A 26,063-nucleotide genomic window follows, 5' to 3' on the forward strand; every position below is an offset into this window, starting at 1 on the left:
CAGTGCCCAGAACTGAACAGAGTTTTTCAGGTGCAGTCTGACCACAGCAGAATAGATAGGACTATTACTTCCCTTGACCAGGACACTATAATTCTCTTGATGCAGCCTAGAACAGCATTAACTATTAGCTAATGGGAAAGGGATTAAAAATAAAAAAGGGAACCCATACGAAGTCACTGTGGCACAGTACTCTGATCTTTTAAACAATACGCTGGACTGGCACAAAGGCAGGAAAGCGATAGGTAGGTCTTGCCTTGAAGCAGAGTGAGATTATCCACATGTCATCCACTGATCTCCCTGCCAAGCACAAGGGAGAACTGGCTCTGTTCAACCAAGTGGGGAATGCCATGGCAGGCTGCATGCCTACAGAGAATAAATGAACTCTCCACACATACACAAAGAGAAGGGGGGTGGGGAGAAAAGACAGATGCTTTGTGCATTTTATTCCTGGATAAAAACTTGTTAATTTCTGTTGCAGATTACACTGCCCTCAAGAGCCTCTTTAGCAATCAGATTTTTAAACACTCTGAACTAAAACCGGGGTGGGAAGAAAGGGAATAAAAGGGGGGGGGGAACTATCAATAGCATCCCACAGATGTGAAGGATTCCCCAACCTCCCTTCTTTGCCCTTGTTCTTTCGAAAAGCATACAACACAGAGACCACTCCACCAAAGTCTGCTGCATCAAAGCACCTTTGACTGGAGGACCAATGGCAAGTACTGGGAGTTGTGGCCAGGGAGAGGAGGGTGGAGAAAAATAGGTCATATTTTTGGATGCATCAAGGAGGCAGCTTACATTCCAAAGGAGGGAGGCTGATAACAAAACATTATTCCAACCCAAGAGCCACCACACCTTATGAGAGCAGGACAGCTCAGCACCTCTTTCCAATGGCAAATTGCTCTCAGGTAATCTCAGCCGCCCACTCCAACTCCACATCTTGACATCCCATAACCGCTAAAGATAAAAGCAGGAAGGCAGCGTGATGCTCAAGTCCATCCAGGTTTGAGGCGCTGGAGTCACTGTGCAAAAGGACCACTCCTTTTTTCCTGCCTACTGGCATTTCCAAATCGTGTGCCTTTCTCATCACTATTGATGAGAAAAAGTCTTTTGAGTTGGTGTGAGCAGATATTCCCTTCATATTTCACTTTTGGTCGGAAGGCAGGTGGGTGGGGGAGAAAAGAAATACAGCTTTTATATGATTTTTAAAGTGAGCTAATCCAACACAATTATTTGGGTTATCTGGAAGTTACACTTCGACCAGTTAGAGTAGGAGCCTCATTTTGGGGGGAACAGGGTGTGGGTGGAGAGGGAAGCAGGGGAGAAACATGTCTCAAAATGGCCGTTTTTCAAGAACTGGAATCATCCATGCACAAGGCAGTTTTTGAAGCATTTCAGAGGAAAACATAGAACGGGATGCACTGAACTGAAGGGGAGGGGAGTTGTTGTTCCAGTTTTTAAATTCATGGACAGCTGTCGGAGGGCCTGACAATGACAATCCTCGAGAGGTCTGTGTTTTGATATCATGTCGCAGATTGGAGGGGCCTACGATGTTAGGAAGGCTGGGAGCCCAAGAGTCTCTCGATGGCAGCGTTGATGTCTCCTCCAGTGGCAATGAGCGCCTGAAGGTTTGCCTCACGGTTGATGAAGCCCATTGCATTGAGCTGCTCAAGCTGCTGCTGGAACCGGACCTCTGGACTCTGCGCCTGCCATTGGGGGGGGGGAGAGAGGAGGTGAACTGTACAGCAAGCACGGCTCAAGGCAGCTAGTATGGCACAGACCAAGCGGCCTACTCAAACCCCTCAACTGCAACCCCTGTCCTCATGCACCCATGGCTTCCAGCAGCCCTTTCACACCCAGAAGATCACTGTAGTCTGCGGGATACTCTCTCCTGCAACTAAGACAGTATGGCCTTTCCTGGATTGCGATAGCTTGACCAGTTGTCCATGCAGTTGGATTACTGCAACATGCTCTATGGAGGGGCTACCCTTGGTGTAAACTCAGCAACTCGGTTGCATGTGGGGACAAACTAACACCAGCAAATAACACTTCACTTGTAGGCTTTGCCCTGGCTGCCCATTTGCTACCAGGCTAAGTTCAAGGTGCTGCTACTAACATACAAGTCCCTATACAGCTTGGGACCACGGCCCTTGAGATGGCACTTTGTTTTTTATACACCCAGTAGCAGAGTTGAGAGAGGCTGTGCCAGACAGGAATAGAAAGTGCTGGGCTCTGCGATGAAACATCAGAGTCATGTTTGCCTGAGACTGCACTGCACCCCAACCAAAAGGGGTCAATGGAAGAAAGGACGAAGACTCAGGACAGAAATGCACCACTACCTACTTGAGAATTTGCACCGGCCAGTAGCTGGATCATGTGCTGCATGAGCTGCTGGTGGGGGCTGCTGTCCCCAGCTGGAGAGGCACTAGCAGGTGTTGAAGCGGAGGAGATGGGGGTCTCGGGGATTGTGCTTCCTCCGGCAGAGGGTGGAGGGACGCGAGGGGCTCCAAAAGTCCCAAGGCTGCAAGATGAGACAGGGAGAAGCTACTTAGCACAAGGCAGCAAATCCCTGAGGGAAGGAGGCAGACTTTAGGGACCTGAAGCAAGCCTTGTGCAGAGGTTGGCCACAATAAAAATCACAGAGAGTGCTGCAGCTACTGGAACAGGGGAGATATGGTTAAGTCGGCCACAGATTCTTGGTTGTAGCCAGTGTTAAAGAGTTGACCCATTAATGTTAACTGGTGTGACTAATTTGGGCCTATTAATTTCTGGAGTCTACTCAAAAAAGAACTGAAACCTTGGAAATCTACAAAGGCAGGAATTGTTGTTTCCAGTTTGCAACACTGGTTGCATTTCAGTCTCTGCTTAAGAAAAGTATCGACTGATTCTCTCAGGCCTTTGCTGGACACTGATACCAATTGAGTTATCACAATGCTGTTTTGACTTAACCCTGGTTACTTTTGCATTCCATAAGCTAAGCTTAAATGCAATTTCCCCTTTTCTACACAGCCTTGTGATGTTAACATGAAAGGCGGTATAGGAAGTCTTAATAAGTAACGTAACAAAAAGCCAGAAACAGTATTGTCTTTACCCCGCCGTATTACATCACACACAGAATTTCTAGGAACAGGCTTGCCACATATACAGTGGTGCCTCGCAAGACGAAAAGAATCTGTTCTGTGATTCTCTTCGTCTAGCGGTTTTTTCATCTTGCGAAGCAAGCCCATTGACGGATTAGCGCTATTAGCGGCCTTTAGCGTCTTATCTGCTGATCGGATCAGCTGATAAGTGGCTTAGCGGCTTAGAAAAAGGGGGGAAGGGGAAAAAAACCAGCAGGAACTCGCAAGACATTGTCGTCTTGCGAAGCAAGCCCATAGGAGATTCGTTTTGCGAAGCACCTCCAAAACGGAAAACCCTTTCGTCTAGCGGGTTTTCCGTCTTGCGAGGCATTCGTCTTGCGGGGCACCACTGTATTGTTCACGCAAACAATATGCATCGTGTTGCTCCCAGGACGCCCACAGAAAGGACTTCTATGTTGATCTTAGTAGTTGAAAGCGGGAGGAGCAAGAACCTCCTGCTGCTTTGCTGCCCTTCTTCAGAAGCTGAAACCTGCAGTAGTGCCCCCAAGGCCGGAGTCCGCTAAGACGTTACCTGGAAACCAGTCCCGGGGCCTCCGTTTGCAGCGTTTGGAGCCCCTGCTGGATCTGCAGCAGGGCCTGCATGGCACGAGGGTTGGTCAGGATCGAGAGAGAATCAGGGTTCTGCATCTGGGGGTGGGGGCGACAAAAATCACAAGTGAGCCACTGGTTTCAAGGAAAGTGTGGATTGCTTCTCTTGGATGTCTTCTACTCTCGTCCTTTAGTCATAAAGAAAGCTTAAGATTTGGGATACAATTCAATCACATCTTTAACGCATTTAACTAGTGTAATTCCAACCTTGCACGGTTGAAGGCCAGCTGGTTGAAACTCCACAAATGAAATGCACACCAGTTTTTTCCGGTGTGAAAAAGCTCTCTGCCTTGTACACCAGGCAAGAAGGTCCTCTTGGCACACCAGCTCTGAAAGCCTGGAAATGGTCGCATGAGTTCTCTGATAGGCCTGTGCTATCTTGCATCCCAGAGCCGGCGTGCTGAGCAGGCCTTGCTCAGTAAGCAAAGCAGAGAGCTCAAAAGTTCTATGCTTTTGCTTACAGCTCAAGGCCTACTCAGCTCACTGACTCCTGGAGGCAAGGGATGCTTGTGTGGGGGACGTTGCAAGGGTTTGAGTAGATGCATTTTACCCCTGTGTAAAATTTGATGGTACTGTATTGGCTACCGGAAGGGTTTGATACTACTGCCAGTACTGTGAAACTGCTAGATTGTCACTGAACGGCCATCACTGTGTTTCTCTAGCAGGGGTGCTTAACCCACAGCCCAAATCTGGCCTTCTTTCACACGTCTCCACACAATTTGTCTTGTTATTATTACTTTAACAGTTTTACTAACGGCTACCGCTGTGATTTGATTATGCCAAAAGGTTTTTATGCCCCCTTCACCATGGGTCAAATGCAGCCCTCAGCCTGAAAAAGGTCAGTTGTCGACCTCTAATCCTATAGATTACCATTGTCCACTTATAATGTAGCTCTTGGTAAAATTCAAAACAAGAAGTTTTTCAATGTTAACTGAGCTTTCAGATGAGAGCTTAGTGATTCTGTCTCATAGCTATTCTAAACAATTCTATACCTAAAATATGACTATTTTATTAAAATATGATGGTTTCCATCCTGCATTTTATTCAAATACTCAATTGCATTTTTTGCCATCTGGTGATATTCAACCTTTGGGGGATTTTCACTGGCACTGGGCAACCTCCTTTTTCATTTTTGCCCAGTCACTGGATACACTGGATTTTAGTATCAGTTCAACTGCCACCCAGGCATGCTGCTCCCTGTGTCTGTCAACTGCAGTTATTGCAGACCCACACACAGCGGTAGAGCACACTATTTGAATACAAAAGGTCTCAGATTCAATCTCTGGTATCTCAAATTAACAACAGATTATTATTATTATCATTATTAATATGAGGCACCCAAGGTGGCTCACGATAGGATCAATTTTTTAAAAAAACAACAACCACAAATCAATAAATCTACAAATAAAATGGCAGCAGCAATAAACTCTAACAGAGAATGTAAACTAAATAATAGCAAGGGAACCAGACAAAAAGTCAGGAATGGAAAGGCTGCCTTCAAACAAGTTTTGCTTTGCTTTTCAACTAACCACAGTTTCTTTTTATACTTGAGCCCAACTGAACTGTGGTTAGCCTTAAGTATGGCATGTTGAAAACTGAAGCAAAAGCTTCCAATATCTAACACGCGTGGCTGTGTCAAGAGTCGGAGTGGGGACCACAGCAGCCCAATGCGGATGAACGTAATACTGAGTTTAGCATTCCATCCAAACCCCAACATCCAACTGGCCAAAGGGGTGCCTAGAAGAAGAAAAAAATATTATGATCCATCAGCAGGTAATGAGAAAGACCTTTCTCAGCCCAAAACAATGGTGAACCAGTCCCAGGCAGAGTAGACAATACTGATAGATCTCTGCGGCTTCATAGGGCTGCCACAAATAAATACGTTGAACAAGGACTCCCCAAATCCCCACAGCAGGGAGACTGCAGACCTTAAAATTATTATTGTGACATGATCACTAAAAGGGCCTGGCCAGTCCATTATGGATTTTTGTTCCTCAGCCTCTACACAAAGCTTCTTTGAAGTCCAGCCCTGAGTAAACTATTACTCCCGAAATCAAGGACAACACTCTTTATGCCGCACCTGCTGTAGAAAGGCAGGTAGCTGGAGTCGCAGGTGTTCCTGAAGCGGGGGGTTGCTGGCGAAGAGGGGAACATTCACCATCATCTGCAAAGAAGAGCAAAGGCAGCTCAGGAAGGCGGAAGTTGCTAAACCTAGCACATGTCCCATGCAGCTAGGCAATAGCAGCATATTCTGATGCCACCAAAAGCACACAGATATAGGACCTTTTCAGTCCATTCTTGCTCCCTTTTTGGAAGATTCGGGACAGATGACAGAAAGTCTTTCTCCATGCAGGACGTAGTTAATGTATGGAACTCTTTCCCCCAAGAGGCAGCAATTGCCACCAATTTACATGGCTTGAAAGGAGGATCAGACAAATTCATAGAAGGCTACTGATCCACAGGTGGAGGCAGCAATGCTTCTGGATACCAGCTGCTGGAAACCGAAGGAGGGGAGAGGGCTCCTGTACTCAGGTCCCGCTTGCTGCTTTCCCACAGGCATCTAGTTGGCCACTTTGAGGGCCAGGATGCGGGCCACTGGACTGATCCAGCTGCAGGGCTCTTCTTCTGGTAGTTTTTAATTCCACATCTAGTAATCAATTCACATCAAGGGGCCCATTCTGCAAACAGCACACACTGCAACTTGACTTGTAAAAAGCAAACGTGAGAGTGCAGGAGTCATGAGATTCTGCTGCAGCTTTGTCAGTTACAGATATGAAATCGCTTTTGCTAAGGTAAGAGCGCTGCACTGCTAAACATCACACCAAAAGGAGGCTTCCTGGCTAACAGACCCCCCTCTTCAAGTATTGGGCCCTATGAATGCAGATTGGGCTGTACTCACTTGTGCTGCAATGTCAGGGTACTGGCCTAGCGTCTGCAACATTGTACGCATGTAAGGGGCAGAGATCACGTTCTGCATGAGCTGGGGATTCTCTGAGATCTGCTGCAGAAGACCTTGCATCTCAGGGCTGCTGAACATTCCTGTAACAAAGGGGAGAGAGTTGAAAATTTAACAGCCAACAAACATGTAGCTCTGCCAACCTAGATGGGGCAAGATGCCTGAAGCTGCTTCCTGATCACACTCCAGCAAGAAAACCAGGGATCTCAAAACAAAGTCCCAAAATTGGGTTAAGCTCATTGAATTAAAAGGTCACTGGAAGCCTAGCCAACCCCCTTTCTGATTTTAACCCTTTGGCAGAATCCTGCTGGCTTTTGGTTTTTTACTGCAGTCATATGGATGTCTTTTTTAAAACTTTAATTTCAAAAAGGTATTTTTTTTTACTGTAGCAATGAACAATATAATGAGATCCCTGCTCTTTCCCCAACAGATACAAACCACTAAAACCCCCACAAAGCCTTTCCTAATTCAAAAAGTGTCATGACAGAGATAAACAATTGTTTTGTGGGAATGATGGGCCAAATCAATGTACATTTATTCACTTAATGCACATGCATGAAATACACAGAACGTGATTAACAAAACCTGATTTTCCCCTCCCTGTTGAGCCACCTATTGGATCCTTCCAGAAAAAAGGACCACCACAAGCCCAGAATGCATCCATAACAGGTTAAGTATGTTAAAGAGTTGACTTAACCTATGTCAGTTACTTAATACCAGTATGCCATTGCATTAGCTGGTAGAAAACAGTAACGAGACTTATTTACTTATTGTTTCTTTATCCCACCTTTGTCTCCAAGGCGCTCAATGTGGCGTACATGGTTCTCATCCTCATTTTATCCCCACAACAGCCTTGTGAGGTAGGTTAGGTTGAGCAGCACTGACTCCACACAGCCAAGTGGGGATTTGAACCCTGATCTCTCAGGTCCTAGTCCAACACTCCAACCACTATGCCAAACTGGCTCTCACTGGCTCAGCAACCAGATTTTGAGGTTGGGGGTGACAATGTTTTTTCCTTGTCACCCATGAGAGCCTCACACTAAAGTAAAAGGGTTTTTCCATTCAACTGAGCAATAATCCCGGTTCTTAAACTGTCACTGTGGCAGAGTGGAAATGTCAACCGATTCTCATCTCTCCAGAACAGTCAAAAATCTTCAGGTTAAACAACCACAGAACTACCACACTTCAAAATGAAGAGCAGTTCTGTGATCTAGAAAGGCCAGCTCTGAGTGCAAACGCGCAGCTGCCAGGACCACCTACCGCCCCTCGGACTCCACGCTAGCTATGTACGTACCAGATCCTAGGTTGGTTGCGTTGATCCCCAAAGGGTTGGAGACAGTGGGTGTGCTTTGGCTTGTCACCGAGCCGGTGCTCCCTTCGCCGCTTGGCGTCTGGCCTTGAGAGGCCGGCGTGGGGCTCCAAGGGTTGGGCAGTGGTTCTCGGTTTTCCGTCCGCAGGGGCTGCGAGTTCGAGGTGTCGGAACTCCCGGCCAAGGCAGAGAAGGGATTATTGCCAAACTAGACAGAGAAGATTTGGCTCAATGAGTGACTCTGTAAACTCTCAGATGAATTCTGCTTCACGGGATTAGCGAGAAAATGAAATGAAGGTGTGCTGGGATTACAAAACAGAGCTTTGATTTAAACTGCAGGTTTCACCAAATATGTGTTTATCATCTGCTACGTTACTTACTGTAAGCAGCCCTGAGTCTCTGACTCTATTCAGACAGCACACAAACCACACTTAAGGAGCATGCCTATGATTTGGTGTGATGTCTGAACTGGCAGACCATGGTTAAACCCGTCAAACAACATGGTTTAAACAAACTCTGGTTTGCAGACCAGCAACAGCTTGATGTGATCTTTGGAATTGACAAACTATAGCTTTTGCCCTGTCACCTCAGAAACAAAGAGAGAAAATGAAAACAACCACCACTGAAACTTGGATGCTTGCACACTTGTAACCACAGGGCTGTATCTTATCTTATCCTAGTCCTACTCAAAGCAGACTCATTGAAGTTTATGGACGTGACTAACTTAATTTTCAGGACTTGATTTGCATACTAATCTTTGTAAAGTACACACAGTTTTTGCCATTCACCTCCTACACTGATCTTTGTACAAAAATCATATCAAAACCACAGAACATCAAAGTACTGCTGTGCTCATGAAGGCTGGGGAGGTAACCAGTCACAGACATTTATCAACTTGCCTGATAATAACCAATAAACTTGGTGAATCTTGTGAAATCTTAATTAAATGAGTGTTTTGTTCTGCTTAGAAGATACAGTCAGAACTAGCCTACCTGTTCCCTGGCAGCACTGAACATGGGCTCCTGAATATCTGTGTACATCCGCCGCAGGGCATTGTACCCTCCAGGGATGCTCTCCAAATTGCTCAGGGCTCGGTCCTGGTTGCGCATCATCTCTTGCATCATGGCAGGGTTGCGTGCCAACTCCATGGTCTGAGAAGAGACGGGCAAACAGAAAACCATGAGCAGAAATATGACGAAAGCAGACAATAATGGTTTGGGCTCTGAACTATGATTAGTGCAACCCCTGGTTTGGTGTGTTGCCTAAAACAAAGTTCAAAGACTGCCTCAAGCCACAAGCAGGGAAACAACAGCCCACCTGGCGCATAAGCTCAGGGTTGTTCAGCATGTGGCTAATCTCTGGGTTGCGCTCCATCAGCTGCTGCATCTGGGGGTTGGCCATGATCATCTGCCGCATGAAGTCTGGGTTGGACATCATGTTCTGGACCAGGGGGTTCTCCATGATCTGGGAGAGCATCTCTGGGTTGGACATCAGCTGCCGCTGCATCTGCTGCTGAAGCTCCATGAAGTTTGCAGAGCCCATCCCCAGGTGCCCGAGCCCAGCAATGCCGCCAAAGCCAGCTGAGAGAAGACACAGAGAAAGAAACCACAAATGAGAAAGGTCTGCCTGGGGCTGAATGGCTAAAACCTAAGGCCCATCTCCCTCTTGCTCCGTCTACTATCAACACAGAGCCATCGGTGTAGCCAAGGGTGGCAGGGGGGCAGCTGCCCCCCAAATCAATCAAAATCTGAGGTTCTCACTCCCCCCCCAATAAAACCCAACAAAAATCCTGGCTACGCTCATGCACAGAGCTTACTGAAAAGGCAGGATGAGATAGAACAAGCCCAGCTCTTGCTCTCTGGGATCTTGCTCTGCATCAGACCCAGCAGCTCAACAACCCTTAGGGGCAGGCTCAAAAGACCCACAAGGATAAGAGCATGGGTAGGCAAACTAAGGCCTGGGGGCCAGATGCAGCCCAATCGCCTTCTCAATCCAGCCCAAGGACGATCCGGGAATCAGCGTGTTTTTACATGAGTAGAATGTGTCCTTTTATTTAAAATGCATCTCTGGGTTATTTGTGGGGCATAGGAATTCATTCATTTCCCCCCGGAAAATATAGTCCAGCCCCCCACAAAGACTGAGGGACAGTGGACCAGCCCCCTACTGAAAAAGTTTGCTGACCCCTGGATACAAGTGTGAATAGACAAAGCTGGGGCTCCTGCAAGTGGCCAATTTTCACACGCATCATGTGATTAAGAAGGTTTTCCCTTCAGTATTTCTATTAAGCTTTTAAAACTCAAGAGTCCACTTATAAACCCACTAATCCATCTGGTGCACACAAGCCACCCCATTTTTTTATTCTTCAGTTTTCTTTCTGACATGTTCACACTCTTGTTTGTTTTGTTAACAAATCAATAAAGCAGAACTGCCTGCCTTGAGATCCTCAGACCCTGGAACTCTGCTCTCACGCCTGCTGGAGTGGGAGCAAAGACCCAAAATGTCCCACTGGTGCCCAAGAAGACAGGAAAGCCAAAGGCTAACCCGAGCAGAAGAAACTCAGCAACGCTCACACAAGATGGAGGTGGCTCCGCCAGGGGTCCCATCTGCTGCCGGGCCTGGCGTGGCTCCCAATCCGCTGCTCCTCCGGCTGCTGCTCCCTACATCAGAGAGCGTGTTGCTGGATGTTGAAGGCTGAGGTGGGGCTGCAGGGGAAGCAGGGGCTGCCGAGGGAGTAGCAGCAGCAACAGAAGTAGCAGCAGCAGCAGCAGGAGGAGGGGAAGCAGCAGGCGCCACTGAAGGGTCTTGAGTCCTGCAAATAAAGGAAAGCGACAGATGATGACACAACTGTTATGTGAACATATAGCTCTCCTTGAATTTAAAAGGAAGCTACTATCTCCCTACAATGTACATTTGAGTAATTTAGTGTGTGTGCTCAGCAACTCTTAGAACCCTGAATTTTGCAATGGGGAAGCCCAAGCCACACACAGTTAGGTCTATGGCAGGTGGGGGTGGCTACTCTTCTTTCTCATCCTTAAAAAAAGCCATCAGTAAGGTAAAAACAGAAGAACCCACAGATAAAACAACAAAGGCCAATAAAAGGGCTCTTAACTACTATGAACTACTACTACACACACACTCCAGTAGCCACCCAGCTAACCACCAAATGCAGGGGCACCCAGAGGAATGAAGATCTTATTCAGTGGGCAGCTTCACAGGGGAGACAGCAGGATACATAGGTCCTGAAATAGGAGAACATGTAATTTACTTTTGAAAGTACTTCTGGCTGACACCACCATAGCATTCCATGTTTCCCCCTGGATATTTATGTTTGTTATTTAAATCTGCTTGTCATCTACTAAAGCCACACTACGTTGTTCTCTTTTACTATGAATTCAATATGGTGTTTTTATCTGTGTTTTGCATATTTCAGTTTGTATATAAACAAAGAGGCAAAGAGGAGCTATTTATTCAGAAGGATTTGAACCAGTCTTTTGAGGGGTGTGGCATATCTGCAATATAAACTAAAGCTGACTGAATGGGCCTGCTTTTCAGAGGGAAGCTCTTACTTCTGTGGAGTTTTGATCACCAGATGCACCGTCAGTCCATCTTTGATCCCGTGCTGATTCAAGGTATCCCCATCTTTCAGAATCTTCCCGGCAAAGATCAGAACCAGCTGATCCTGTTTGGCTTTAAACCGGCGGGAAATCTCTTCTTTAAACTGGAAAAAAGACATTTTAGAAGGTTAGGCTTTCCACAGACATTCTTGCTGTGGTCAAGAAGGCAAAGTGGTGGCAACCCTTATCCCCTGCTGGTCTATTTAATCTTCCCACCTCCTGGCTTCACCTTACCAAACACTGTTTCTTCATCCACACAGCACTCTGTCTGCTTTCTCCGCCCTTTCCCTTTTCATCCTAACCTGACCTCCACCTACATCCAGGCAGATTCCTGTGATGCAGGAGCTCCACAGGTCAAGTCTCACTCCCGCTATGAACACATAAGCTCCTCTAGTTACTCGGTCTCTTAGCCCCCCTCCCACCCTGCAATATGGGGAAACTAATACTGCCCTTCCCATCAGGATTATGTGAAGAGCTTCAAACATTCAGCGAAGTTATTACATAATTCAGCATTGCCCAACCAGGTATCCTGCAGATGTCTGCAGTACAAAACATTCGGAGGGCACCAGAATGTTTTTATTACTCTCTGCCACCGCCCTTCCAAGCCCCAGAGAAGGCTTCAACTCATTCGAAATTTCCCCCTCTTTCAATGCATCATACACCCCAGAGAGATCTGCAACAAACTCCTGGATCCACTCAGCTGTTGTCTATCTTCCCCACAAGGTGGCACTCTCATCTTCATTTCTTCTCTTTCTCCCCTCATTATCCCGCCTCAACCACTCCAGATTGTTCACATTCTCTTCTCCAGGCTTTACCCATTCTCTCCCCTCTCAGACAAATCCTCAAGCCTGATCTGCTTCATCACTATTTCTCCCTCTATGTTGCAGGAAAGAAAAGTCCGCTTGCTTCCTTGCCCAAACACTTTGCCTTGCCCAACCCACCCTCATTTCCTTTCACTCTGATCGACCCCATTCACCACCACCCAAAACCTGGGTGCTTATGTTTTATCTCTGCTCCTCTCCCACCTGCTTCTCTTCAGGAGCCCATTCGACCGCCTTGTCCTGAGCCCGGCATGTCTTGGCGGAGGAAGCGGGGAGGAAACGGGAGTCTCTGGCTTCCTTTGCCCGGCGAGGCCAGGGGGCCTCCCGAACCCACTCCTCGCGCTAAGCTTCCCTGCGACCCTCCTGCCCTGCAGATGGTGCAGCTGAGGATGCTGTTCCGCGCGCGAAGCATCCTTGTATGCAGGCAGCCCCAAGCGGCTCCTTCCCCAAATCCCACCCATCGGCGCCTTTTCTGTTGCGGGGGTCGACCGCGGACCCTCCCCCAAAACAGCCCACCCCTCACTTCAGCTCCGGGAGGGGTGGGTGGGCGCTCCACCACGTGACTCCGTGCCGCGCGCGCTGAGAGGTGGGGGGTCCCCTCCCCGCAATCCTTCCAGCGCCTCAGAGCCCGCCTCGCCCCTTTGTTCCTCGCCGCCGCCGGACAGTAACGAAAAGGGGAAGGGGGGCAGACAACGACACTCCCCGCCGCCTCCCGCAGATCCCCTGACCTCCGCCCGCAGAGGCTGAGGGGTCCCGGCGAGAGCTTCCCCGCCCGCGGCTGACCTCCTTGACGGAGACGCGCTCGCCGGTGAGGATCTCCTCCTTGTCTTTCGGGGTCTTCACCGTCACGCGGATGAGGAGCCCTCCCGGGCCCGACTCGGGGCCGCCCCCGCCTTCTCCGCTGTCGCCGCCGCCTCCGCCGCCACCGGCCGAGCCGGGCCCGCCGCCGCTCAGCTCCGCCATCTTGGCCGACCGCCCACCTGCTACCGAGGAGGTAGGGCCAGAGAGGCGCCGCTGCCTGCTGCTACCATAGAGACGCGGAAGCCATCATTTCCGGTTACTTGAAGAGCACTTCCGGCGAAACAATTCCCCCCCCCCCCAAACTCGACTCAGGATTAGGATTGAAGAGCCGTACAAAATACGGGTAGGAACTCGGCGCCTCCGTGGGAAAGGCCGCCGCCGCAGCCGCCGTTCTGCGGTTCTCTCACAGATTTCGTGGACGATCGAACGCGGCGCCGCATTTGCCATCTTCGTGGTGGAAACGGCCCTCCCAAGTGTCACCGGAAGTGCGCGATAGGGAAACCGCTCTTCACGTTCGTGGGCTAACAGAGATAGGAAAAGTTGAGAGTCACACACAGGCGGCCACTTTGGGGTTTTTAAAGGGATCTCTGGCCTTGGCTGTTATTCTCCGAAGGGAGAATTCAGCAGGAGGAGACGAGAGAGGGCGGATAGAGCGGCCCTCCGCAACGTACCTCCTAGCGACAAGTTGGTGAGCCTTTCCACCGGGGGCGGGGGTGGGAACCGGAAGTGATGTTGAGATGGGGAAGACTACAATTCCCAACATGCCCCGGAGTTATTTCCTTGTTGGGTCAGCTGATGCGAGGCTTCGCCCTGCTTTGAGAGGGGAGCGTCTGGCTGGAAGGTGGTGATGCTGCGCCCCAAGGCCCTCACGCAGGTGCTGAGCCAGGCGAACACGGGAGGAGTCCAGAGCACCCTGTGAGTACTTGGGCAAGCAGAGTTGGTGAGGCTTACTCGCGAGTCGCAGTGCAGAGGGTTGCACTGCAACTTACGGAACTCACTGCCTCAAGGTGTATTTGGCTAGCTTTAATAATAATAAACACTTAGAGGGAATCTAGGAGGGGAGCTTTATATTGCTGCACATAATGAAGCATTTGAAAAGGCTAGCAAAAGCAGAATAAAGGTAAAGGGACCCCTGACCATTAGGTCTAGTCACGAACGACTCTGGGGTTGCAGCGCTCATCTCGCTTTATTGGCTTCCAGGTCATGTGGCCAGCATGACTAAGCCACTTCTGGCGAACTAGAGCAGCACACAGAAACGCCGTTTACCTTCCCGCAGGAACGGTACCTATTTCTCTACTTGCACTTTGATGTGCTTTCGAACTACTAGGTTGGCAGGAGCAGGGACCGAACAACAGAAGCTCACCCCATTGTGGGGATTTGAACCGCCGACCTTCTGATTGGCAAGTCCTAGGCTCTGTGGTTTAACCCACAGTGCCACCCGCGTCCCTTACAAAAGCAGAATACAGTACTCTAAAACACATGAAGCTTTTAACATGCCATTTGAGGGTATCGTTTATGCCAAACGAAGATTGAGACTGATCCATGCAAACACCAGTACAATTCCAGCTGCCGTATTCATTTCAGCCTTGTAGTCTTTTCTTCAGTAGCATAAATGTTGTAAATCATGGTTTCACTACTCTAGAACTTCAGGCTTGAATTGGTCAAGAGAGTGTGTTTTTTGTCTCTTTCTGTGTGTGTAGCTATGCATATATAATTTTATATAGCATTTCAGTTCCTTTTGGTAGCAAATCATACTTTCAGTGTGTTTATGTGTGTGTACTGGGCTGCTACACTTCAGGCTGCAGAGGCTGAATTAAAGCAGTACGTTACAAATAGTTAGGTGCAGGTCAGGAGCTTCCGGAGGCGGCGCCAACGGTAATGGCGGATTCCCTCTGAACGGGAGGGAGAGCTCTGTAGAAATCGGGTCCACCGCGGCAGCGAAAGCGGAGGACCCTTAAAAAACCCGCAAGCGGGAGAAGCTTGGGGCCGTGGGACTCAGCGGACACGTTTTGCGCACCCCCGAACTGTCAAAGGAGCGGGGATCTGCGCTGTGTTGTGAGTCGATCGCTACTTCTACGGAGCGAAGCTGCACAGCAGTTACCGGAGAGCGCTGACCTTTTTCCTGTGAAAATCTGAACTGAAACATCTATCCGTGAGTAAGAATTGGGGAACTTGGAAAAGACCAAAGATTAAGAACTGATTTAAAGGAGCGTTAAATTTGACTTTGACTTTGATCTTGGACGTTGTTAAGGAATTTGGGCTGAAATCGGCAAAGTGTAAACAGGAAGCCCGCTTTGCCGATCCTGTAAATACTTGAAAGCAAGGGACAAAGAAGCTTTGAACTGTAAAGACTGACTGTTTGTAAAGAGCCAAACTTCATTGCCTGGCAAAACCGACCCCCCCCCCTATAAGTTGGGAAAGGGGGGGGAAATCATCATTTAAATACCTGATTTCGGACTGCCTAAATAACTTAAGGTCACTTTGAATGCACCATCTCTACGGACACTTTGATTTATACTGTGGACTCTCTGTAAGAGACTGTAAGAGACTGGCAACTTTTTAAAAAAGGATACTTTTAAGTTCATAATTGATACTATTTGTACAGCATTTGGGAAGTTTATTGTTGCATGATCTTCATCTTGAAACATTTTGCTACTCTGCTCCCCTAGAGGAACTTTGTGACATTGCTGGGGATTTTCCACTGCAGCTGTCATTTTTTTGGTTGTTTAAAGACAAGCCTGGGAGCGCTGCGAACTGTGTGAACGACCTTGAATCCCAGTGGCTGAGTAATGGATCAGGATAAACAACAAGATAAAGCGTCTGAGAAGGCTCAAGAGAAGGCGACTAGGGCCAAAACTAGACAACAACAGCAATTACAGGCACAGCAACAATCATACAGAAGAGCATCTGTTGTGGGACTCCCTGTCACTCACGTTACAGAAGGAGCAGGAACGGATCCAGCTACACTGGATAAGATCCTGTCGGCAATACAAGACTTGACAGCTAAGATAGATTTAAACACCTCAACTATTAAAGATCTTGGACAGAAGGTGAATGATGTGGGACAGAAAGTGAACATTAATACCCAGGCTATTGACAAGTTGCTGCAGGAATCTAAGGAGACAAAGAAAACAGCAGAGGAAGCAAAAGAGAGAGTTTTGGCGGTGGAGGAGAAGATACCGCCAATAAATAGAAGATTGGATGACTATAAGGAACAATTCGCTTTGATTGAACTTAAAGAGAAACAAACTAATTTGAGAATAAGAGCGGTCCCAGAATCAGAAGAAGGGGAACTAATTGAATTTCTTACTTCGGAATTGGAAGAATACTGGGACTTGGATCCGCAGAAGGAAGAATTTAAGATAGTGAGTGCCTTCCGATTGGGAAGAGTAAAAAGGAAAAATAGAGCAAGAGACTGTTTAATTTCGTTAAGATCAAGGGAAGAAAGAGATAAAATTTTGAATCTCCATTATCAGAAAGCACTCGTGATAGAAGGTGTCAGAATTGAGATCTTTAAGGACATCCCAAAATATCTATTGGACCTTAGAGCTAACTACGCAGACCTGGTAGGCCTGTTAAGGAAGAGCAACATCCCGTTCAGGTGGGAATTTCCACAAGGCCTTTCGTTTTCATTTAAACAAAAGAAAATAAAGATAAGATCCAAGGAAGATAAAGTGAGCTTCTTGAGAGACTTCGGTGAGGACCTGCGAAAAGAGGCCAGAACAAGAGTACCAGAACTACCAGGCCTGAGATCACCTGACTTGGGAAGGCACCCCTTGGGGTTGGACCAACTTGAGAAAGAGAAACAACCGCCAGAACAAGAGCAACTTTTAGGAGCGGTTGGAGGAACCCGATTGTGATTACAACATGTCTCTGCAGATCTTAACCTGGAACATTAGAGGTTTGAATTCCCCTAGTAAAAGGAAAAGAATCTTTCACATCTTAAAAAAGGAACAATTAGATCTGATCTGTTTACAAGAAACACATATAACAAGACTCCATAGAAAACTATTGATAAATAAACAATTAGGTCAAGAATTCATCTCATCAGATAAAGTTAAAAAGAGAGGAGTTGTGATATATGCAAAAGAGAAATTATCACCAAAATTCCTCCTTAAAGATGAACATGGGCGATTCGTAGCAATTGAAATACAATATCAAGGAGAGAAAATATTAATAATTGGAGTCTACGCACCTAATGAGGGGAAATCAGAATTTTACAAGAAGCTGCATGAGACGCTGTTGGATTACATGGATCAAAATATTATTTTGATGGGAGACATGAACGGTGTGGTGTCGACACATATGGATAAATCTGAAAGACAGTTAATTACTAAAGATGGAAGACTACCAAAGACTTTCTTTGAAATGATAGACAACATGGACTTGATTGACACTTGGAGAACTAAAAACCCCACAGGCAGAGAGGGGACTTTTTTCTCTGAAACTCACATGACCTGGACTCGAATTGACCAGATCTGGATTACAAGAGGGATGGCACCTAAGATTCGAAAGGTGGAAATCTGTCCAAAAACTTGCTCTGACCACAACCCAGTGAGAATGGAAATGAAATTAACACCGATTGGTTCCTTCAGATGGAGAATGAATGATGCCTTGTTTAGAGATCCAGAAATCATTAAAAAGGCCCCAAAAACTTTAAAAGACTACTTCGAAATAAATTTGCAGACTACGGTGGAAAAGAGAGGAATCTGGGACGCAAGTAAAGCTGTAATGAGAGGTTTTTTGATCCAACAAAATGCCATAAAGAGAAGACTTCAAGAGGAGAGAAAAGGAAAGATTCTAGAAAAAATTAAAGAAGGAGAGAAGAGACTAAGATCTAAACCAAAGTCACAGGAGATTTTGCGAGAAATTAAATCATACCAAGCACAATATTCAAAACTGGTCAATCAGGATATAGAATGGAAAATTAAACAGATGAGACAAAAAACATTTGAGTCGGCTAATAAGTGTGGAAAATTATTAGCTTGGCAGCTGAAGAAAAGACAAAAATTAAATACTGTGACTAACCTTGAAGTAAATGGGAGGAATATACAAAACCCAAAGGAAATTAAAGACTGTTTCCAGAGATACTTCAAACAATTGTATGCACAAGGGCCACAGAATGAGGCACAGATTGAAAATTTTTTAGAAATAAATGGATTACAAAAAATATCTCAAGAGAACAAATTAATTTTGAATGAGAGAATTTCTGAACAAGAGGTTGAAGGCGCCATAAAAAATTTACAGCTAGGCAAGTCTCCAGGCCCAGATGGACTATCCTCCAAGTATTACAAAATCTTGAAAGACTTTTTAACTCAACCATTAACGGAGGTTTGTAATGAAATTATGGAGGGGAAGAGAGCGCCGGAATCGTGGAAAGAGGCATTTATCACACTAATACCGAAAAATGAGACTGAAAAGACGCAATTGAAGAACTACCGCCCCATATCCCTACTTAATGTGGATTACAAAATTTTTGCTGATATCTTGGCTAAAAGATTGAAAAAAGTCCTAAATGGGATGATACATAAAGACCAAGCAGGCTTTCTCCCAAGCAGATATATGTCAAATAATACAAGAAACTTGATCGATATTTTGGAAAAATTGCAAGCGGATATAAACACAAAAGCTGTTTTGATATTTATTGATGCGGAGAAAGCCTTCGATAATATCTCTTGGAGTTTTATGATGAAAAACCTACAAGGGATGGGGGTGGGAGAAAGGTTTGGAAATGGTATAGGCGCGATCTATTCAGAACAAAAGGCAAAATTAATAGTGAACAATGCAGTTACAGAAGAAGTCAGGATAGAGAAAGGGACACGACAAGGCTGCCCAATCTCCCCGCTGCTTTTTATTTCTGTCTTGGAGGTCTTGCTGAATATGATTAGAAGGGACCAGCAGATTCAGGGTATACGGGTCGGAGCTAAACAATATAAACTTAAAGCGTATGCAGATGACCTAGTATTGACACTAAAGGAGCCAATCCCTAGTACCAATAGAGCGTTGAAAATAATAGAAGAATTTGGTCAGGTGGCAGGTTTTAAATTGAACAAATTAAAAACAAAGGTGTTGGAGAAGAACATGACACCAATTGAGAAGGAAGAGTTTCAGAGGGAAACAGGTTTATCACTGGTTAAAAAAGTGAAGTACCTTGGGGTGAACATGACCTCAAAAAATGTTAACCTATTTAAAGACAACTATGAGAAGTGTTGGTCAGAAGTGAAAAAAGATCTTGAAATCTGGACCAATTTGAAGCTTTCCTTGTTAGGGAGAATTGCGGTTATTAAAATGAATGTATTGCCAAGAATGTTATTTTTGTTTCAGACGTTACAAATTATAGACAAGATGGATTGTTTCAAGAGGTGGCAAAAAGAAATTTCTAGATTTGTCTGGCAGGGCAAAAAGCCCAGAATAAAATTCAAAATTCTTACTGATACTAAGAGCAGAGGGGGGTTTGCCCTGCCAGACTTTAAGTTATACTATGAAGCAGCAGCTTTCTGCTGGATGAAGGAATGGCTACTTCTTGAGAACACCGACATATTGGATTTAGAGGGATTTGATAATGCTTTTGGGTGGCATGCATATCTGTGGTATGACAAGGTTAAAGTTCATAAAGGTTTCAGAAACCATATTGTTAGAAAAGCATTATTTAATGTCTGGATGAGATACAAAGACTTGCTGGAAAGTAAGACCCCCAGGTGGCTGTCGCCAATGGAGGCCAAAGCTTTGAAAAAGTTAAATATGGAATCTAAATGGCCAAGATACTCGGAGATCTTGGAACAAGAAGGTGACAGGTTGAAATTGCAGAGTTATGAGAAACTTAAAGATAAGGTGCAGGATTGGTTACATTATTTTCAAATAAGAGAGGCCTATAACTTGGACAAAAAAAATGGTTTCCAGGTGGAAAAATCAAAGTTAGAAACAGAACTGTTAGAACCCAATGCTAAGATATTGTCGAGAATGTACGATTTGTTGTTGAAATGGAATACGGAGGAGGAAACGGTTAAATCCGCTATGATAAAATGGGCACAAGACATTGGTCATAATATTATGTCTGCTGACTGGGAACGGTTGTGGACCACCGGTATGAAATTTACGGCGTGTAATGCCTTAAGAGAAAATATCATGAAAATGGTTTACAGGTGGTACATGACACCAGTCAAGCTTGCAAAAATCTATCACTTGCCTGATAATAAATGTTGGAAATGTAAAGAAACTGAAGGAACATTCTTTCACCTTTGGTGGACGTGCCCAAGGATTAAGGCGTTCTGGGAAATGATCTATAATGAACTGAAAAAGGTATTTAAGTATACTTTTTTGAAGAAACCAGAGGCCTTTCTCCTGGGCATAGTCGGCCAATTGGTGCCAAAGAAGGATAGAACGTTTTTCATGTATGCTACAGCAGCAGCAAGAATACTTATTGCAAAGCATTGGAAGACGCAAGATCTACCCACCTTGGAAGAGTGGCAGACACAAGTGATAGACTATATGGAACTGGCAGAGATGACCGGCAGAATCCGAGATCAAGGAGAGGAGCAGATGGAAGAGGATTGGAAGAAGTTTAAAGTTTATCTACAAAAATATTGTAAAATTTATGAATGTTGAAGGCTCTGAAAATGAAATGAAGGGGTTCTAGCGGCTAAGATAAATAAGATTGAAAAGGGAGGGATAAAGGTTTAAAACGAATAATGAATGATCTTGCTGATCAAACTTTTTAAAGTAGAATACAAGAAGGGAAGGCGGGTGGAAGTAAAGAGAATAAGGTTTGGAAAGTTATTAATATAAAAAAGTGTTCTTTTTATGCTCTTTTATCTTTGTATTTTCTTTTTTTGTGTTTTTTGTTTTTTGTTGTTGTCGTTGTTGCTGTTTTTATTGCTTTTTTGTTTGGATTTCTGTTTATTTTTGTTGATGTTAAATTTTTGAAAAAATTCTAATAAAATATTATTAAAAAAAAACAAACAAATAGTTAGGTGCAGGTCTGTAAACAACTGTGCAAAATGTCGATTGCGCATGCTGTTTTAGTTTGCTGCATGGACATTACCCTCCTATGAGCACCCATCAGGCTACAAATAAAATAAAGTATCTCTTAATCTTTTTCAGAATCACTTTTAGACATAGACACAATTCTCTAGGACTATTTAATCCTCTTTGCTGTTCCTCTCTAGCCTTCTGAACAATGAGGGCTCTCTCCTTGCATATTCTGGTTATGGAGACACAGATGCCAGAGTCACAGCTGCCATCGCCAGCAATATCTGGGTGGCTTATGACAAGAATGGGCACCAAGCGTTCAACGAGGATAACTTGAAGTTCATCCTAATGGACTGTATGGTACGTATCATGAGGTGTTGCATATCGCTGGCGACCTCTGCTGCTGCTGGTTCACTGGGATGCCTCGGGCACTGGGAACATCCATTTCAGGGATAGGACGAAACCTCAAATCCCCAGGTGTGGCTGGAGGCACACCTTTGTGGCAGCACGTTTTTCCATGCACGATGAAATGGCACATCTGGAAATCTTTGAGGAGCGATATTGGAAGGATGGAACATGGTGGTTGTGGGATACCCTATATACAGCCCGACCTCTGTTAGCGTTGGGCTGGAGATCGGCAAGAGGTTAGAAGATACAGCTGGAGGCAGAACATGGCTTCATAACCACATTTGCTGGCTTAAGAGTGGCTCCACTACAAGGGAGCACTTGCCTGGAGAGGTTTCCAGCAGCTTTTCCACCAACCTGCAGAGAAAAGCTTGGAGGGTGGAGGTGGGAAAGTCGGCCCATGCTGTGCACTGAAGCCCTGGCAATCTGCTGATTTAATGGCGCATGCAAAGCCCTCTGCACAGAGTTTTGCCCAGGGATTTGGAGGTGTTGCTGATCAGCCCCTGTGGGGTTTGCCCTTCTGGATGTCATGGCAACCAGGAGGCAAACTTGCCAGCCACTGTTTTGCATGGTGACTTAATTCATAGAATTGTAGAGTTGGAAGAGACCCTATGGTCCTGGAGTCCAACCTCCTGCAATACAGGGAATTGAGTCTGCATGTCTATTGAGGGGGCCACTTGAGGTCCTCAGCTGCCCAAATTGCTGCCTGGTGAGTGCGACGTGTAGTTGGGCTGTGCATCAGCCAACAGCCACAGTAGGTTGGGTGTATTCATCTCATGGTGGTGAAGCAAGCCCTGTAGGCATCATGCAGCCTGGAGCTGCTCCAGCAGGCACCAGAGGAGGCCTGTGATGGGGACACACACACTTCTGGGACAGGGCTTCTGCTTGAAGGAATTCATTTATTACAATGATATCTCAGCTTTCCTGCAAGGAGCTCAAGGCGGCATACATAATTCTCCCTCTCCCCTTTTAATCCTCACAACAGACCAAGGAGGTAGATCAGGCTGAGAGGCAGTGACTAGTCCTAGGTCACCCAGGAGCTTCACGGCTGAGTGGTGACAAGAGCCCCAGTCCACTACTCTTAACCGCTACAACCTCACTGGTAGAGGAAGGTAGGGGGTAGAGAATCTCCCTGTGTTGTGGGACACTTGCTTCAGAGCTCTTGGGGGGGGGCTTGCCCATAGGCTATATCTAGCACTCCCAAATGGCTTTGTGGCCCCAAGTCCGCCTTTTAAAAATTAATTATTTTAGAGGATTAGCAATGAACTATTATTACTGTTTCAGTAGTGTAGAAGAGCTGGTGGGCAAGCCTTCTGGAAGGCAACCTTGAGAGGAGTGGTTTTCGCCACTCCCATTTTTCTGCACATTGGCCATGACCAGTTTGCCACGCGGGCCCCAGAGGATGAACGTGGCCCTTGGCCCGGAAAAGGTGTGCTGTCCCCGTATTAAAAGTGGCAGAAAGCTTGTCTGAATTTGAATAGGGCAACACCTCTGTAGGGTGAGAAACCTGAATGCCCTGCAGTCTGTGAATATTGTGCACTCATATTCTCTATTCTCTCTACCCTGCCCTGCACAATGCATAAAACGACCCAAGGAGGGCCGTGTTGCCATCACCCGCGTTGCCAATCTGCTCCTGTGCATGTACGCAAAAGAGACGGTGGGATTTGGCATGCTGAAAGCCAAGGTAAGGAGTCAACCTGTTCCTGGTTTTATTACTTTTATTCCTGTGGGGCAGCCTATCTTGGAAGGTGACACAAGTAAAATGAGGTTGTGGGAGGTGACTCAAATAACTACTAAGTGTCTCCCTGTTAGAGGTGCAGCAACACATCCAGCCAAGAACCTTTGGTGCTTCCTCAAGGCAGCTTATTGGGGACTCTTCTCTTCCCCCATCCCACTCATAGCATTTTATTGCAGGCATTAAGGTCTCTGGGGTCTAATTCATACACATACACCATTTGACTTTTTACATTTGATTTCTATACACTTAGGTACGGTTCACACATGTCTGTACATCATTCGGTTACTATACTGTTCATAGAATTGTAGAGTGGGATGGGACCATGAGGGCCAGCTAGTCCAGCCCCCTGCAATGCAGGAATCTTTTGCCCAACGTGGGGCTTGAACCCACAGCCCTGAGATTGAGTCTCATGCTCTACCGACTTGAGCTACGATTAGCAACTGAGTCACCTCATCTCATCCTGTTGAAAAGCTCCGCAGTTCATGTCATGAGAGACAACGGCCTCGTTTTTAAGTACCCCAAACCGGTGTTACGAGTATGTGAAGTGTTGAGATTTGGGCTTGTGGATCCTTTCTGCCCCCTCCCCAGCCAGCACATGGCCACAAGGAGTTAGGAAGCTTCTGCTTTTCAACAACTACAGTGGTGCCTCTAGTTACGAACTTAATTCGTTCCAGAGGTCCGTTCTTAACCTGAAACTGTTCTTAACTAGAGGTGTGCTATTGCTAATGGGGCCTCTTGCTGCTGCTGCACTGCCGGCACACGATTTCCGTTCTCATCCTGGGGCAAAGTTCTCAGCTCGAGGTAACTCTTCCAGGTTAGCGGAGTTTGTAACCTGAGGCGTTTGTAACTCGAGCTACCACTGTACTCTTGTTGAGGGCGATGCCTGAGCCAGTGCCCAAGTCTGCTTTACCTGAATTCTGCAGAGGAGGTGGGCACACAGCCAACCAATTCTTTCAACCCTATGGGGAGGGCTGTAGCTCAGTGATCCCCGGCATCTGCAGGTAGTGCTGGGAGAGAACCCAGCCGAGCCTCTGTCAATCAGTGTAGGTAATACTGAGCTCGGTGGACCATTGAGCTGACTCTGTATATAAGGCAGCTTCCCAAGTTCCTAACCTGCCTGTCCTTGTGTTTTCCCAGGCTCAAGCTCTGGTCCAGTACCTCGAAGACCCGCTCACCCAGGTGGCTGCCTCCTGAGCAGGTGATGGAGCCCTAAGGCAGGGCCAACCTGCTGCACCCGTCTCCTGTCGGGAGCGAGTTTCAGAACAAGCTCTTGCACCGAGGTGACCCTGTGGACTCTTGCTTCTCTGCAGCCTTGATGTGCGCTGGGCGCAGGCACTTGAGTGTGTTTCAGGAAAAGGGAAATGGCAGTGGGAGGGGGAAATAAAAAAGCGTGTTCTTAGCCATTTGAGTCCGGTCTCTCTTTTGAGGAAAGAGGGGGAAGTTGCTCCTCTGCAGTGGCAGAAACATCCGCCTACCATCCTGTACATATTTGACCTGGAAATAAATCCCGTAGAACGCAGTGGGGCTCGCTTACAAATTAACCCACACAGCTGCTCAAGTGTTCCAGACTCTGAACCTGAAAAGTCTGGAAGCATTTTCCTGCTGTTAAGCAAGGGGATTCAGTACTGAAGGGGAACCACCTGGTGGCAGCAGAGGAGCAAAAGACATTTCCATTCCTTTCATATTTTACTTTTAATTGGCCAATTCCAGTAATCCCTTTCCACAGCTGGTGCTGGGTTAGCTTCAAGGCCAGTGACACCTTCCTAAGCCTGCCTTTGCTGTGCTAATGCTCTTGAGAGGAGACAGGTGGTGTTGAAAGACTAGGTAGCTGGGTGGGGTGGGGTGCGTGCCTTCATTTAACTCTTCCTAGAAGTGTCAGTTCTCCTCTTAAAACAGAAAGGTGGACTCATTTCTTGCTTAGGGCTAAGTTGACCGATGGGGGAAATCATTCAGTAGGGGTTGTAACCAATGCAGCACTAATGACTTTACAAAAAATAAATTCCTCACTCTTTCCATCCCACCCTGTACACCCCTAAGTCTGTCCTGGGGTTTCCCCCAACCCTCCAGAGTGGATGCAGGGGCACACCAGGGAAGCAGGTCCATTGCACAAGCGTAAATTCTTGCACTGATGGGACATATTAGTTGGATACAGCGCTTTGTGTGTGTGTGTGTGAGTAAAAGTAACCGCACACACATTCCCCCAAAGTACATTTTCTGTCTCCTCCTGTCCACCCTTTCACATCAACATTTCGGTCATAATTGCACACTAAAGTGATACTTGTCTGTGCAGATCTCCTGGGAACATGCATCCTGCCTGCCTGTCTGGGCAGGGTCCCAAATGAGCCTGTCCTTTGTCAACTCTGTCTCTTACATGTGCACCAGGAGAAGCTGATTTGTCTTTTGGATACTTGGTGTACCAAAGATGCTTCCAGCCTAACACAGCTGGCCAGCGTGCTTGCTTCTGCGCCCTCTTCCATTTTGTCACCTTGTATATCAGGATTGCAAAGGTGCATACTTGGGAAAGAGCCCCCTTGAACTCTGTGGGGCTGATCCGAGTGGCCAGGTTGGTGAAGACTACTTTATGGAATTCCTTCTACAGATGGGACTATCAGAGATCAACTGGTCTGGTCAGTCTCCCGCCAAAGGGGAAGAGGTGCCCTTGTTCCTGGCAGCTGTATGCTCCAAGTGTCTTGCCCCAAAGCTTAGTTAACTTTTGAACAAGAGCG

The 26,063-nt window shown here is 46.5% G+C and overlaps 2 protein-coding genes across 3 annotated transcripts; one reads left to right on the top strand and one right to left on the bottom strand.

Annotated features, from left to right (window-relative positions):
* Positions 1 to 411: 411 nt before the first annotated feature.
* On the bottom strand, positions 412 to 13,754 carry UBQLN4 (ubiquilin 4). Of its 2 annotated transcripts, XM_083476849.1 has the most exons (11): positions 13,209 to 13,754; positions 11,557 to 11,708; positions 10,561 to 10,799; positions 9,308 to 9,570; positions 8,983 to 9,141; positions 7,976 to 8,198; positions 6,625 to 6,764; positions 5,806 to 5,889; positions 3,649 to 3,764; positions 2,341 to 2,518; positions 412 to 1,703 (listed from the first exon to the last, which is right to left on the bottom strand). In XM_083476849.1, the coding sequence occupies exons 1-11, from the start codon at positions 13,386 to 13,388 to the stop codon at positions 1,551 to 1,553; spliced, it is 1,887 nt and encodes a 628-aa protein (XP_083332975.1). In that variant the 5' UTR covers positions 13,389 to 13,754; the 3' UTR covers positions 412 to 1,550. The 2 variants fall into 2 exon arrangements, 1 of the variants encoding a protein (XP_083332975.1); XR_014519525.1 differs by lacking the exons at positions 412 to 1,703; positions 2,341 to 2,518 and adding an exon at positions 5,255 to 5,462.
* A 139-nt stretch (positions 13,755 to 13,893) lies between these two features.
* LAMTOR2 (late endosomal/lysosomal adaptor, MAPK and MTOR activator 2) lies at positions 13,894 to 24,736 on the top strand. The gene is made up of 4 exons (XM_083476857.1): positions 13,894 to 14,141; positions 21,392 to 21,554; positions 23,194 to 23,283; positions 24,475 to 24,736. The coding sequence occupies exons 1-4, from the start codon at positions 14,074 to 14,076 to the stop codon at positions 24,529 to 24,531; spliced, it is 378 nt and encodes a 125-aa protein (XP_083332983.1). The 5' UTR covers positions 13,894 to 14,073; the 3' UTR covers positions 24,532 to 24,736.
* The last annotated feature ends 1,327 nt before the right edge of the window (positions 24,737 to 26,063 follow it).

This window comes from Podarcis liolepis, assembly GCF_965112155.1.
Source record: "Podarcis liolepis genome assembly, chromosome: 15".
NCBI classification, from domain to species: domain Eukaryota; kingdom Metazoa; phylum Chordata; class Lepidosauria; order Squamata; family Lacertidae; genus Podarcis; species Podarcis liolepis.

Coding starts and splice junctions, on each gene's coding strand:
- LAMTOR2 (XM_083476857.1), top strand. CDS start 14,074: ATGCTGCGCCCCAAGGCCCTCACGCAGGTGCTGAGCCAGGCGAACACG. Junction 14,142..21,391: donor GGAGGAGTCCAGAGCACCCT/GTGAGTACTTGG, acceptor GTTCCTCTCTAG/CCTTCTGAACAATGAGGGCT. Junction 21,555..23,193: donor TCATCCTAATGGACTGTATG/GTACGTATCATG, acceptor AAACGACCCAAG/GAGGGCCGTGTTGCCATCAC.
- UBQLN4 (XM_083476849.1), bottom strand. CDS start 13,388: ATGGCGGAGCTGAGCGGCGGCGGGCCCGGCTCGGCCGGTGGCGGCGGA. Junction 10,800..11,556: donor GTGATCAAAACTCCACAGAA/GTAAGAGCTTCC, acceptor CTTTATTTGCAG/GACTCAAGACCCTTCAGTGG. Junction 5,890..6,624: donor ACCCTGACATTGCAGCACAA/GTGAGTACAGCC, acceptor TCTTCTTTGCAG/ATGATGGTGAATGTTCCCCT.